General features: G+C 34.3%; 2 protein-coding genes across 2 annotated transcripts; one reads left to right on the forward strand and one right to left on the reverse strand.

Annotated features, from left to right (window-relative positions):
- Positions 1 to 7,458: 7,458 nt before the first annotated feature.
- Positions 7,459 to 11,138, forward strand: LOC145032166 (SNF1-related protein kinase catalytic subunit alpha KIN10-like). The gene is made up of 10 exons (XM_078980880.1): positions 7,459 to 7,794; positions 8,741 to 8,935; positions 9,017 to 9,201; positions 9,285 to 9,467; positions 9,546 to 9,677; positions 9,743 to 9,928; positions 10,010 to 10,099; positions 10,171 to 10,386; positions 10,466 to 10,711; positions 10,801 to 11,138. Exons 2-10 carry the CDS (start codon positions 8,749 to 8,751, stop codon positions 10,912 to 10,914), a joined length of 1,539 nt encoding a protein of 512 aa, XP_078837006.1. The 5' UTR covers positions 7,459 to 7,794; positions 8,741 to 8,748; the 3' UTR covers positions 10,915 to 11,138.
- Positions 11,139 to 11,181: 43 nt separating this feature from the next.
- Positions 11,182 to 14,142, reverse strand: LOC145032167 (uncharacterized). The gene has a single exon (XM_078980882.1). The coding sequence runs from the start codon at positions 12,454 to 12,456 to the stop codon at positions 11,311 to 11,313; it is 1,146 nt and encodes a 381-aa protein (XP_078837008.1). The 5' UTR covers positions 12,457 to 14,142; the 3' UTR covers positions 11,182 to 11,310.
- Positions 14,143 to 16,067: the final 1,925 nt, after the last annotated feature.

Below are 16,067 nucleotides of genomic sequence, written 5' to 3' on the forward strand. Positions count from 1 at the left end.
TACCTAAGCATTTTTGGTTCCAAGGGGAAGAGCTCGACATGATTGTGTCATATCCACTAGTGTACCACATGATTTGACTTGTTTTATATTCTGATGATTATATGACATGTTTTATACTCTAATGGGATTTCTAAATGAATGAATTGTTGTTGTTGTTTTTGTCGATTTAAATAAATTTTTCACTTAGAATTTTTCGAACGTTACAAGAACCTTCTGGAAGCTTCCTCATGATTAAGAAACTGGATAACTACCTAGATATGAAATACTTTTATTATATGTTCAAATTATGGTTTCCAGAGTTTTCCAAGTACTTATAAATAAGACCATATACCTAAGAATTTTTGGCCACTTGTGTATCTAAGAGAATAGCCAAAAATTTGCCTCTCCATATTCTCTCCTCAATAGTCTTCCGGTTCTAGGGTTTGGATACAAACCATTAGAGGCATCATAATTTTGGTGGTAGACTTTCCAAGATCAGCTACAAGGTATTGAAGAAAATTGTTTACTTCAACATTTCAAAGGTATGTAACCCTAACTTGGTATTTTCGATTACATTAGGGTTCTTGTAGGTTTTGTTGTTTATTGTATGTTACCTTCAAAATGTTATGATGTAGATCCTTATAAGTTGCATGTGCCCTTAAATGTTAAGTGGTTTTTTCCACATGTACAAGTATTTTATAACCTATAAAACCCATCAGTTACTACCAATTGATTATTTATTAGAGTAATTTTGATTATAATAAATATCAACACTTGTATTTAACTGGAAAAACATTATTTTATGAAAATAATATTTACCAATAATTGAGAATTATTGTTTTTAGGAAATAATAATAAAAGAGAACAAAAACTAGCTTAATATCATATAGTATGATTATTAATGTCGTGTACAACTTTTTGGTCACTTAGAGTAACCAATTGGTTACAACTTAGCTAGCTAGTTATGGGATATGTCTTAAATATTCCACGTCTTGTGTTTTTAACCATTATGGCCGAAAATTGAGGAGCATGGGCAAGGATTATCACATCTCCCATACATGTAAGAAAAGCCTTACCACATTTTTTTTTGGTCTTGGCTTTTGGTTATATGTTTTAGTACTTAAAGAAGGCTTAACTAGTAATGACTTTGAGTTTTTAGTTACTATTTCCTCTCTAATTTGGGCTGCCAAATCCAAGAGCTAGATGATCCATTCTCCCATTCTTCTTTCATCCATTTGGTGATAGAAACGAAGGCTCTAAAATTTGTAACATCCCAAAATTCAAGACCAAAAATTTCATTTTTAATTAAGTTATTCTAAAACCAAAAGAATAGTGTCATCCCATGTCAAAACTAGTATGTCAATAATCAAAACATGTCATAATGAAACAATATCAGAGTATAATCCCAAAGATCTTATGTGTGGAAAACATAGTGTGATACGTTGCGATCATGCCGACTCATTTCCTTTTGCAAAAGTAGTACCTGAAACCAAAACTGAAAACTGTAAGCACGAAGCTTAGTGAGTTCCCCAAATACCACATACCATACATATCAACTGATCCAGACATGTCATACATAATCGTGAGCCATAAATATCAATCATAATCATACAAGATGCTATGTGCCACACATAGTCTTGCCGTTATGCCACGAGCCATCACGTAGTCTTTCTTGCCAAGCCGGAGGGCACCCCCTGGGTATTACAGATAAGTGGCGGGAGCCACCTCCAGGTCTTCCATGCAACCAGTCATAGAGACAACTAGCATACAAACTACTCTACTTAGCTACTTAGAATACTGTGTTCCAGGAGCCACATCCTGGTCTTTTGTACATAATGCCTAAGGCTAAACCCGGGTCTTCATACCATACATAATCGCATACAGTGTGTGAGGAGCTGCCTCCTGGTCTTTCATCCATAATGCCTATGGCTAACCCCGGGTCTTCATACCATACATAATCGCATACAGTGTGTGAGGAGCTGCCTCCTGGTCTTTCATCCATAATGCCTATGGCTGACCCCGGGTCTTCCTACAATACACAAACCAAATGGGTCGACAATGATGCCTTCGACCCATACAAACAATGAGGAGACTCACCTCGCACTGCTGAAGTCCTGCGAATAAATCTTTGGTTGTTGGCCGACATATCCCCGAAATGTCAACATAAAAAAAACCTAATTAACCATTTGGGTTTCAATGCATAATCCATAAAGTCATACTTTGGGTAAAAAGACCATTTTACCCCTAACCTAGCTTGGTCCAAGGTCAAGGCCCAAACTCAAACTCTAGAGGCCTAAAAGCCAAATAACAAATCAAGGCTCAACATATGGCCTATTTTTCCAAATTGGGCCCAAACCTCTACATGGTCTTACCTCAAGGCCCAACCATTTATTATAGTCCAAACATTTGGCATTCTGATGGTCTAATATCCCATACTCACCAATGCCCAATTATGGCCCATCTATGGCCTAATTTTCCAAATTGGGCCTAAACCCCCACATGGTCCTTACCCTAAAGCACATCCAAATATTCTAGTCCATATAATTGTTCTTGAATGACCCATCAATAGCTCAATCACCAAATCCCAACAAAAAGGCCCAACTCAAGGCCCAAACAAAAATTAGGGTTTTCACATAAAATGATGATTAGGGTTAAGTGTTCTTACTTAACCCATTAATTCCAATATTGCGTTAAGATAATTATAGGGGCATTATTATGTATTATTTAGAATGTAATTAACAACTTCAACGCGGGTCCCGACAATCCAAACTAACATCTCCAAAATTAGGGTTTTCTAAACCCTAATTAGGGTTTCCAGCCCGAACACAAGTTAATTAGTCCAATGGTTAAGTTTTTGGATCAATTAGGGTTTCATCAGGTTGGGCACCACCAAGGTTGTAAAACTCGTTACTCGGTACCTGTTCGGCCGACTACCGAGTAGCGCGTACTCAGGAGTACTCAGGAGCACCCGGGAGTACTCGGGGAGTACTTGGATTCGGTAATTCATGTAGAAATACTTTTTGGGAACTTATATATGTCAAAATCATAAGTTAAAATCTTAAATTGATTGAAATATTAACAAAATTTGATACATGTGAATACACAAAAAATGAAAAACACATAATGGTCTCACTTCGTGAATAATTACTGAAAATTTAAGAAATATATGTGGTAATAATCACATGTTTTTGTGTTAAATAATAAATCATTATGTATATTATACATATTAATCATCGAGTTGACCGGGTTTTACAGCACTGCTTAGTTCAGTAAGGGGACGATTGGGGAGTACTCAGGATTCCGTGAGTCGCCTCGGTAAAGGGCCGAGTAGCAAGTACTTGGAGGAGTAATCGACCAACTCGGCGATTTTTACAACACTGGGCACCACCCACTGCCACCTCGGGTGGTGGTGGTCAACGAAGGCTCACAGTGGCGGCCACCATCTCACGGTGGTTGTGGTTATGATATTAGGCAAAACACATCAAAATATCTCGGATAACAATCCAATTCACACCAAAGCACACACAGCCACCCAAGGTGGCAGCAGAATGGCGATGTGAGGTGGCAGCCACCATCTCATAGTGGTGGTGGTAGGGTTTTTCTTCGGATCTTCAGACAAGAAATGCTTAAACAAGTCCCCTTATACTAAAACACTCACAACACCATAACATACATGCAAAACTACCACCATACAACGACTGGTGGTGGTGAAGCGGTGGCAGCCACCACCCCATGGTGGTGGCGGTGGGTTTCCGGCCAGATAAAGCACACACACATACACATTCCGAACTGCAACAATGCCACACCCACACCCACATGGGGCACGAACACCCACTGGAACATACCAATCAACCATCCTCATGGTGGAAAGCGGGGGTTGGAATGCAACCGCGAGAGGGAATAGCCACATAGTGGCGACTGTGATGCATGGGATGACAAAAGAGGTGGAGACGGTGAAATGGGAGGGTACCTATATTGGAGGGAGACAACAACGACAATGAGCTCGACTCATACGAATTCTCATTGCCACGATGATGACTCATTGGTCTTTGCTTACGCCGACAACATCATTTGTGGTATTGAATCAGGGTTACGATCTTGACGGAGGAGGTAATGGCGGCCGGAGGGGGGCAGGAACAAGAGTCACAGCTGAAGAAATAAGTTAGGGTTAGGGTTTCAGTTAGTGTATCTTGAAACGGGAATGGAAGGGAGCACTAGGTCTATACCCGTGTTCTTTTTTAAACATTATTCACTTTTTCCAAGTTTGACCCCTCCTCACAATTTTTTTTTCAAATTAACTCCAAAACTCACCAAACAGCCCCTACCCTTGGAAATCTTTACAAACTGAATCCAGATTTTACCTTTTAGCCCCAACCTCTAGAAATCATTTCATAACAAGTCCAATATTTTACTAAACACCTCATGAATTCTGAAAATATTTACAAAATAACTCCTAAAATTACACTATAACCCCCGAAAATCCAAATTATATTATTTGGCTCCCCAAAACCAACACCCCGCTAAATATTATGGACTTTAGGACTACTATTCATTTATTAATCTTTATCTATTTATTTATTTAATAAACGGGGTGTTACAAAATTGCTTCTCTTTAAACACTTATTTGGTATAAGTCTTAAAACTTAAGAACAACTTTATACAAATGTATACTAACTGATGGTTTAATCTTGCATGGTGAATATATTATAAAGAACTTCTCTTTTGGAGTTTCATGTCACATTTCATCAACTTCTAATCTCTCATGAGAATTAAAGTTTTCAAAGGTTATAACACTTAATTTTCTATGATTGTTCTAATATTTCTAAGTTTTGCAAAATGATTTTTGGTGAGTTAAAATGGTTTTAGTTTATTCAAACAAAAATGTTTCTGATGCTAATTACGTCAAATTTTGTCTCTAATTTTAGATTATTTTTGAGTAAAAACCCTTACACTTTATTGGTGTATTTCACATCTATCGATATATATATATATATATATATATATATATATATATATATATATATATATATATATATATATATATATATATAACTTGAGTTTCTCACTTAAGGTCTTTATTTTTTATTTTATTTTATTATTTTTTTCTATATGTTTATATATTTGAACGCCGTTTCAAAAGGACAGAAAAAAAACTCTCTAACAAATGAAAATAATTTGACACTTGCCATCCTCTCATGTATCATGTCACATGTCATTTTGTGGTAAATTTAGATTAAATTATATCTATGTGTTATTTTGTATGTGTATGTGTGTTTTTTCATTTTGTTAAATTTCATTTAATACTTAAATGTAATAATAAATGTATAACCAATTCATTAATACAACTTTCATTTTAATTTCTAAATTTCTAAATCGAATTTAATTATTTTAATTGTTTATTTATTTAAATTTAAAAGATAAATCATAATTTCAGTTTTAATAATTAATATTTTACTTTTTTTCTTATAAATTTAAAATTTCTAAATTATTAGATCTTCATACTTGTTTATTTTTTTTAATAAACCCATATAATACATAGGTTTCACAACTAGTCCAATATAAAAATGATTTTAACGTTCGTTTTCAAAATTAGATGAGTAAATTTGTCGGAGTTTAGCCTAAAATTGTTACCAAGCCATTTAAAAACTCATTTGCCAAATTTTACATGAGAATCATGTGAAATTGAAATCATTTTTTTAAAACTTTGAAGGAAAAGGCAGAGTAAATTACATGAATGATCCCTATAGTGTAGGGTAATTTATGTGTTTAGTATCTGACTTATTTTTTTTTAAATCGGAAGGTCTCTACTGTTTGTTTTTGTTATGCGTTTGGTCTCTGTTTTACCTAAAAAAACTATTTTTCCATTGATTTTTTAATTTAATTAAATAAACACTCCCCCAACCACACCACTCTAACCTTACCTTGACTACCCCATAATTTTTCCCTATTTAAATAATATTAGGTAAAATAGGGTCCAAAAACATAACATAAACAAATAGTAGAGACCAAACGCGTAGCAAAAACAAACCAATAAGGACCTTCCGAATTAAAAAAATAAGTTAGGGACTAAACACATAAATTACCCCAAACCATAGGGACCATTCGTGTAATTTACTCTTATAACTTTACATTTTCTAAATTGGTAATTCATACTCATAGCTAATGTTGGTTTTCAAAATTGGGAAAATGACTCTTGAGGGTAATTAACTTTTGCGTTTGTACTCATTTGGTCCCTTTCCTTTTTTTTTGTATTCAATATACCATTGAACTTGTTGTTTGCGTTCATCATAACCCTTTTGACCGACTTTTGACATGTGATAGCCGGTCAAAGGGTTATGATGAACACAAACAACAAGTTCGATGGTATATTGAGTACAAAAAAAGGAAATGGACCAAATGAGAACGAACTCAACAGTTGGTTACCCTCCTGAAACATTTTCCCCGAAAAGTTAAATGAAATTAAAATTGCAAAATTATCAAAGACTGCAACCTTCTTTGGTTATAATGTATATGAAGAGCGTTTCAAAGGGGTAACCTTGTTAAAACGTAGTCTATGTTATGCTTACTGTGGTTAACTGTCAACACCTCTCTGCAAAAGGATATGATTGTGTATGAGAGGTATATTTATCAGCATAAACATTTATCTCAAGGTATATTTTGGTGATGTGTCTACAAAAGCAGCATGATATTGTACATATTGATGGTGTATCTTATCCCATGAATTCGATCTTAAAGCTAAGTAAACTAAAAAACCACAACACTTGTGATTCCACTCGTTTGTAGATTTGTCTAGAATCCATGATACGATAAATCATTTGATTGGAAATGTAAATATAGTCATGAAATGCGTCTACTTAGTCAAGATTCACCTAATAAATATTCAAGTGCATTACAAAGTTGTACGTGGATGAATAATGTTCTTTCGTGAGATATGTTTTGAAGAGAAACAAGAATGAATCTCATAAAGTCATTAATATCAGTAGGAGATGACGTGGGATTTGCTGTAAATGAATAAAGGGAAAATGAATCAGGAGGGTAACCAATTGTTGCATTTGTTCTCATTTGGTCCCTTTTTTTTTTTTTTGTACTCAATATACTATCGAACTTGTTGTTTGTGTTCACCATAACCCTTTGACCGACTATCACAAGTCAAAAGGGTTATGGTGAACACAAACAACAAGTTCGATGGTATATTGAATACAAAAAAAAAAGACCAAATGAATACAAACGCAAAAGTTAATTATCCTCAAAAGTTATTTTTCCTTTCAAAATTAGATAATTTGTCGGGGTTTAGCCTAAAATTGTTACCAACCCATTTAAAAACTCATTTGCCAAATTTTACATGGGAAACAAGTGAAATTGACAACATTTTTTTTTTAACTTTGAAGGAAAAGGGACATAAAAAAGCCCCAAATATCACATTGTGAGGTCTACTTTTTAGTAGGAGAGAGAAGAAGGAGTGCGTGCACCCTTTCGTGATTTGTTGCGTGGCCTTTCACAAAGCTTCCCTTCTTCATCACCGCCTCCTCAAACCCTTGTCACAGGGAGGTCTACCATTCCTTTGTTTCTTTTTTTCTTTTTCCTTTTTCCTTTTTCCCAATTATATTTTTCTAATATTTCATCGGTCTCTCTCTCTCTCTCTCTCTCTCTCTCTCATACGTACGTACGTTGATATGTCGAAGAAAACTCATTCGATTAATCTTTGTGATTGATTTTACACTCGGCCCTTTCGCCAGAATTTCGCAACCAGGAGTCGTAATCGGGAGACATAAACTTTACATGATTTGACTCAGTTCGTGTGCTTTTCGTTACCCGGTTAGTCTATGAATTTCCGAAGATTGTTACTCTTCCAATAAATTATAATTTCCTCGCTCTATTTGAAATTGTTTTTGTTCGTGGGGTTTGTTTAATTTTAAAATTCAGATCTGTGGCTATCATGTGTTTCTGTTAGGAAAATCGGCCGGTTTCCATATAAGCTCCGAGGAACCTAATCTAATCTCTCAAGAATCTCGCTTTTCGTATAATTCTTTCAGTTGCGTTTAATGTGAGATTCCCTTGTTTGATGATTCGAACAGATTTCCAATCTCTCCTTTTCAATTTATTCGCTTTTTGTTCTCTTACTTGTAACCTAATCGTCGATGTGAATTCTTAACAAACTATAATCGGCAGGTGTGTTGCGATTTAGTTCCATTTCTTCTAAAGAGGTTTTTTTTATCATTCTCCATAGTTTAAAATCGAGATGACTCATCTACCTTAAGGGTGCTAACACGAGCTTGTTGGCTGATCCAAAATTCTTTTTTTGGATCTCATCTTAGAAAGAGTAATAAGAGTACTTAACTCATCCAAGTAATACTGCCCTAAGTGTAATTTAATTACACTTAACTAACATCGTGTACATGAGCTCAACTCATAACTTTACTCCTTTTTTCATGTTCATTTGTTACCTTGCTAGTGTTTTAGGTGTTCATAATGTTCCCCACATGTTACACAACTTCCAGCCCCAACATTCTTCCTTCCTTTCATGAATATTATAACAATTTCCTTCTTGAAATATACCTCGATAATTGCAACTTTCCCCTTTAAGTGATCTGTAAGATACATGTTTCCATCTTGATATATTCAATCATAACTGTGACTTCCCCTTTTGTAGCAAACTTTCAATGCAAGTTACCTAGTGCCCCCCAATGTTATCATACCAAAGCTTTTGCAGTGTTGATTTAGTATCTATATATTATGTTAAATCCACCATTTTTTTTTTCAGGATAAGATATGGAGGGAGGAGGGCGTGGTGGGAGTAGTGTGGACATGTTCTTACGCAACTATAAGCTTGGGAAAACACTTGGTATTGGTTCATTTGGGAAGGTGAAAATTGCAGAACATACATTAACAGGACACAAAGTTGCTATAAAAATCCTCAATCGTCGCAAAATCAAAAACATGGAAATGGAAGAAAAAGGTACAAACTTTATAACTTACAAGTTACAACAATAATAACAATGCTCATAAACAAATAGTGACTCATTTCATATATTTGCAGTTAGAAGAGAGATTAAGATATTAAGATTGTTCATGCATCCACATATCATCCGTCTCTATGAGGTTGTAGAAACACCATCAGACATTTATGTTGTTATGGAGTATGTGAAATCTGGTGAGCTTTTCGATTACATTGTGGAAAAGGGAAGATTACATGAAGATGAAGCTCGCAATTTCTTTCAGCAGGTGAAAATATTTAAATATAAATATTGTTTCATTTGGTTAAACTAAACTTATTACTTATATCAATGTCTTGACTCTTGAGGCAGATAATATCTGGTGTGGAGTATTGCCACCGTAATATGGTGGTCCACAGAGATCTTAAACCTGAAAACCTGCTATTGGATGCCAAATGCAATGTGAAAATTGCAGATTTTGGTTTGAGTAATATCATGCGTGATGGTCATTTTCTCAAAACAAGTTGTGGAAGTCCAAATTACGCAGCCCCTGAGGTATAAAATATAAATTTCACATAATTCAGACTAATAATTTCAGCATCAGAAGAATTAACATTTTTTTTTTGTAAATAGGTTATATCTGGGAAACTATATGCTGGGCCCGAGGTAGATGTATGGAGCTGTGGTGTTATCCTGTATGCTCTTCTTTGTGGGACCCTTCCTTTTGATGATGAAAACATTCCTAACCTTTTCAAGAAAATTAAGGTCTGCCAGTTTAATATTTGATAAATTCCCATTTATACCCTTCTCATGTTGATTTATTGTTTAAGGGTGGAATATATACCCTTCCGAGTCATTTGTCACCCGGTGCTAGAGATTTGATTCCAAGGTTGCTTGTGGTTGACCCAATGAAGCGTATGACTATTCCTGAAATCCGTGCACACCCGTGGTTCCAAGCTCATCTCCCTCGCTACTTAGCTGTCCCTCCACCTGATTCCATGCAGCAAGCAAAAAAGGTACATTTCCAAATATACCCTTTTACTGATAATGATAATCACTAGCAATTCCAATTTCCTAATATACCCTTTTTGGTGCAGACCGATGAAGATATTCTTAACGAGGTGATTAAGATGGGGTTTGACAGGGATGGGCTTATCGAGTCACTTCGCAACCGAGTGCAAAATGAGGTAATAACTTTTATTATTATAATTTTCTTAGGTGAAAAATATTGGTAAAATTTTGTATATTTTACATACAGGGTACTGTGGCGTATTACTTGCTACTGGACAATAGGTTTCGTAACTCAAACAGTTATCTTGGAGCGGAGTTTCAAAAACCAGTTGAGGGGTATAGAGGTTTGAATTCAAATGAGGCTTCTGTATCAGTTTTATCACCACGTTCATCTGGATACATGGATTATCAAGGAACAAATATGAGAAACCAAGTTGAAAGGAAATGGGCTCTTGGGCTTCAGGTTATTTTTCTCATTTTCCTCGTAAAGTTTTTTTTTTTTTTTTTTTTTTTCTTTGTATTAATGGGGTCTGTTTTGACAGTCTCGAGCGCATCCTCGTGAGATAATGCAAGAAGTATTAAAAGCTTTGCAAGAACTGAATGTTAACTGGAAGAAAATAGGACACTACAACATGAAGTGCAGATGGGATCCTGCCACTAGCCATGGACACAACACCACCATGCAATTGCAAAGTAGTCGTTACTTTGGAGATGAGTCAACCATAGTAGATGCTGCTGCTGACACTGCTTCCTCAACCTCTCCGAATGTTGTCAAGTTTGAAGTCCAGGTAGACATGATTTTGATTTTTCAACAACAAATCTACACTAACTTCTCTATTGAATACTGATCGTGTTAAAAAAATGTGTTTTGTTACAGCTTTATAAAACTCGTGAGGAAAAGTATTTGCTTGATCTACAGAGGGTAAATGGACCCCAGTTCCTGTTTTTGGAACTTTGTGCTGCGTTTCTTGCTCAGCTTCGTGTTCTCTAGAACAAGACATAGCCTGAAAAAAATATATATTTATATGTATGAAGAATGGCTTTCTCCGGGATATCATCTTTTGTGAAGAAATGCTAGGCTGTATTGTATATAAAAATCTCTAGGCTTCTATTTATAGGCGAATTTTGTGAGCCCGTATTTAACTTTTGTTAACTTATATAAAACCATCAATAGCTTGTTTTGGTTTATTATAATAAGAGTAAAGTAATGTGTAACCTTAGTATCGCATTTATTAAGTAAAACTTTATTGCATGTATTTGTTAAAAAAAAAAAAGAATCGGGAATTACAACAATGTACTTTTTTTTCGTTTCTTTTCAAAAAGTAAAAAGAGACATTGAGTGAGTTTGATGAACTAGGCAAAACTAAAACTATATAAAAGGTTTGAGCTAATTAACATAACATATGGTTGGGAGATCAAGAGAGCTCCATAGTGACAACTCTCCATCGATGGTGTTTGTTGCAGTAGAAACTGTTGTTGAGTCCTCTGCAACATCTTTCTTTGATTCTTCTTCTTCTTCTTCTTCTGCTTTCTTATGAAGAACAGTTCTTTGCATTTTGGATCTTCCTCTAGATTTTACATTTACACCCCCTCCAAAACCAAGCTTTAACTTCAAACACTCCGGTATGCCATTGAAAGCATAAAGAGAAGCCGAGTACTTGCGTTCATATTTCATCCTCTTCATCGCTTCCGATATTGTTAATGGCTCTTCTCCTTCTTCATTGTACACCTCTGATGCTATCTCTTGAGCTATCTCAAATGGAGAAAAGTTACAAGTTGATCCAAGTTCATCGATGAAACCAAAATCAATCACTCCTGTTTCACTGCTCCCTTCATCATCATCATCATCATCTTCTTCTTCTTCTTCTTCAACCCCACCTCCATTGTTTACATCACCATTTGAACACTGAGCTTCCAAATTATTATCAGATTCCATCAACATACCAAAATCATCTTTAACATGATTTTCATCATTGGTTTCAGGAATATACTCATCCGTGTCATTGAGAAAATCAGTAAAGATTGTATCTGAAAACTCAACTACATCATCTCTAAAGTCCTCTTGCTTCTTATCATCATGATGATTAATAGATACATTGGAAACGTTTTGAGATGAAGCACTTGCAGCAAGTGCTAAAGAATTGTTTCTGGCTTTGAGTCTATGAAGAAGAAGGTTTGTGATTTTTGAAGGAAGGGCAGGTGTGGTCAAAGTTGACTGAGAAGAAGGCCAGAAGTTTGTGCGAGTGTTGGCTCCTCTTAACAAACAAGCAGCTTCATCATATGCTCTAGCTGCTTCTTCAGCTGTGTCAAAAGTGCCTAACCAGACTCTAATCTTTTGTATCGTGTCCTTAATTTCTGCCACCCATCTCCCCGAGGGCCGCTGTCGAACACCCACAAACCGCTTCCGAGCTCGCCGGATTCCGCCTAATGCCGCCACAGCTGGTGGTTCTTTAACCTTCTCATCCTCCCACACCATGTTTTCTTCAAGATGATCAGAGTCTTGATCATTTGACACTTTTCTCTTTCTAGCCATGATAGTGTGTTTATTGGGTTTGGATTTTGGAAGCTATATTAGTTTCTGATACATATTATATCTGGATTTTGATGCATTTATATATAGGCATAGAAACTAGAAAGAGAAGATCTTGTCAAACGACTGAAAGGGTCACAACTCTTTTTTATTTTTAATATTAATTTATCAACTTTCAGTTTTTGGCTCCTAGATAAAACCATTTGGAGCGTTATCTTTCATTCGCGGAGGAAAGAATAAAGTATTCAATCTTTTATAATATTCATTTGTAAATATATAGTTTGACCTAGCCAGAGTTTGTATATAGTATTATAGTACCTATAGCTTCCTCTATCATGCATTTGATAAAATATTGAGTTCTCTTTGTTTAATACTCTCATTTCTTTTCTTACTTATTGGCATATTCGAAATCAAGATTTCATTTGTGTTAATAACTACTACAACATATTTATAGCATTCAATTATATCCACCACCCTTTTTCTTGTTATTATCATGGGAAATTAATTTTAGATATTCAACTACAAGTTCAAGTCATATATTAATATATTATATCATCCTAAAACTAAGATTAAAGCCCATAGACAAAGAGAAGCTTTGATATCATCACCCCATTACATGTACTTAACATGGTATTTGTAATCCCACTAATCAATTTTGGGAAACTTGCAAGTTGCATCACAGAAGAGACAATTGGAGCAGTTTACAAGACAAGTTACGTAGTCTTATTAATAATTGTATAAAATTCAAGTCGATGTATTCTTACATAGTTTGTCCCATAAGGCGTTTAGTAGGGCCCAGTGAGCCATATCTAATGGAAGCAATCAGACTAGTTGCTACAAAACTCTTGTGGTAATTGGACCATTGATTATGGTGATTTCATTACTTCATAAAGTTCTTTCAGAATCGACAAAACCGATGTTTTAAGATAATGATACGTGATGAACGAAAAAGATTCAAAAGAATGTCACATAGCAGGGTAACAGTATGAAGTATAAACGAACGATTCTAAAGGTAACTAACATGCAAACAGCCAATAGAATTAACAACAGAAGAGACAAGAAAGGTTTGAGATGCTAAAAACATCAACTTCTTGTTTGTTTCTTCTGATCTTAACTTCATCCTCTTGATATTTACCAAATCTATCTCTCTCAAATAATTGTGATATGGCTCTTCTAAGGTTGCCACATGGATAGCTTGTTTGTTTCTACAGTGGCATTTACGTAAATGAATTGGGGTTTAAGGTTTTTGAGTTTTTTAACTAGGTGAAATCACTGAAATGACAAGGTGCTAGTTGTCTATCTAGGGCAAAGGCAAAGGCAATGTGAATGGCCAATTGGCCATTGTTACTCCATCATCCCCTTCCTACTGATATGTAGTGTACTTACTGAAATCGATGATTTTTTGGAATTCAAATGGTTGACATTGAACCCTAACACTAGATTATTGTAATCAGGGATTGGGGAAATGACATACTTCTATCGCTAACTGAACTCATGTATCACTTGCAATTGCAACACAGAAAAAAAATTTAACAGGGAAGAGAAAAACGACTTACAATATTGCAGACTTAGCCTTTATCGATGTGAATAAATCGACAGGTTCTATCACCGGCACCTACGGTGGCTCTGGGGATAATCCTACCGGAGAAACCGATCACAAGATCCCTTAATTATGAGACCAATACAACTTTCATCAATGCAACCTTATGCAATACTTTGTTGTTAGTTAAATGAAAAAAAAAATATTTTGAAAGATATTTTTTTTCTTCTGGAAATTAGTTTTAAAAAAATTCATTAATAATCTTGTTCATTACTTCATATTTAGTCATTTAAGATATTAAGATATTTTTCCTTGCTCAAATTGATGAGAAATACCATTATTATTGATTATTATAAATATTTAATCACTGATTTTTTTATATATTTAATCATTAATTTTATATTTTGTATATATTTAGTCATTAACTATTTTATACATATTTACTACTAATCTTATACAATATAAATACGATATTATTATTACACTATGTATAAATACATGACACTTATTCCCTTTTTAATTAGTTGTAACAACATATATATATATATATATATATATATATATATATATATATATATATATATATATATATATATATATATATATATATATATATATATACCCTTAAGGACATATAAACTTAGGTACCCAAACTAGAGGTGACAATCGTGTCGTGTCGTGTCGGGTTCGTGTTGTGTCGAAACACTAAACGGGTTGAAAGTGCTAGACCCTAACCCGACCTATTTAATTAACATGTTATGTCGTGTCAACCCGTTTATTTTCATGTCGTGTTCGTGTCGGGTTTTGGGTTAGGGCTATACCTAGAACCATGACGTGTCATGTAAGGTTAAAAGATTGAACATGTTAAAAGAGTAGGAGTTGGGTAGGCGGAGAGGAAAAACTAATAGTTTGGAGGCAGAATAGATGAAGTCATAGCAAGTTCATATGACAAAATTAAAAGAGTGGGAGTTTGGGAGGCGGATGAAAAGGTCGCGAGGATGTGAGAGTGGTGAATGAAACTGAGTAGTTTGGGAGAGAATAGAAAAAATGAAATTAAGTTTTAATCTAGATGGCTAAGTCATTTCAACATTACAAAACGATTCAATTCGAAGGTTTTCTTTTACTTATGGTTTTGGTTTTATATCTTTCTAGTTTATTTAAATAATTCAAAAAGTTTGTATATAAATAAACGGGTCATTTTCAAGTCATATTCGAGTTGAAATTCTCAACCCTAACCTTACCCGTTTAATTTTCGTGTCGTATCGTATCAACCCGCTTATTTAAACGGGTTGAAATATCTTACCCAAACCCGTTTATTTCGTGTCGGGTTTCGTGTCGTGTCAATTTTTGTCACGTTTAACCCAAACCCATCATACTACGTTGTTTTGTATCATATATATATATATATATATATATATATATATATATATATATATATATATATATATATATATATATATATATATATATATTGTAATTGTTTAATGTTCTTATAATTCAACTTCTAACTTAATTTACTTTCAAGATTTTTTTTTTAAATTTCACATTTATCTTCCTTTTACATAATTCTTATTTTCAACTATAATATATATAGTGTAGTAGGTGTTCGGTAAAAAGATGTGATATAAAAGGATGATAATAGTGAGATTTCGAAAATCTTCAAAGTATATCAAGTTAGGGGTTGAAGTTTAATAACGTTATATTAAACATATCAAACAAAACGACTAATTATGGTGGGTTTGGGTACCTAAGGTTATATACCCTTAAGGGTATATTCACTTTTCCATATATATATATATATATATATATATATATATATATATATATATATATATATATATATATACACACACACACACACACACACACACATACATACATATGTGTGTGTGTGTGCCATCCCTATTTTCCTGATCACAAAAGACCGATTTTGTTTATGCTTTATAAAAATCAGAGTACCTCTTTTAATAAAAATGTTGCAGAATTTATTCCCAGAAAAACACGATAAATACGTTATCAACATTTTCGAAGAAACGTATTTTATTCATTTTAAAATATTTGGGATGTCATCGTC

Source organism: Lactuca saligna, chromosome 2, assembly GCF_052625555.1.
Source record: "Lactuca saligna cultivar CGN05327 chromosome 2, ASM5262555v1, whole genome shotgun sequence".
Taxonomy (NCBI): Eukaryota; Viridiplantae; Streptophyta; class Magnoliopsida; order Asterales; family Asteraceae; genus Lactuca; species Lactuca saligna.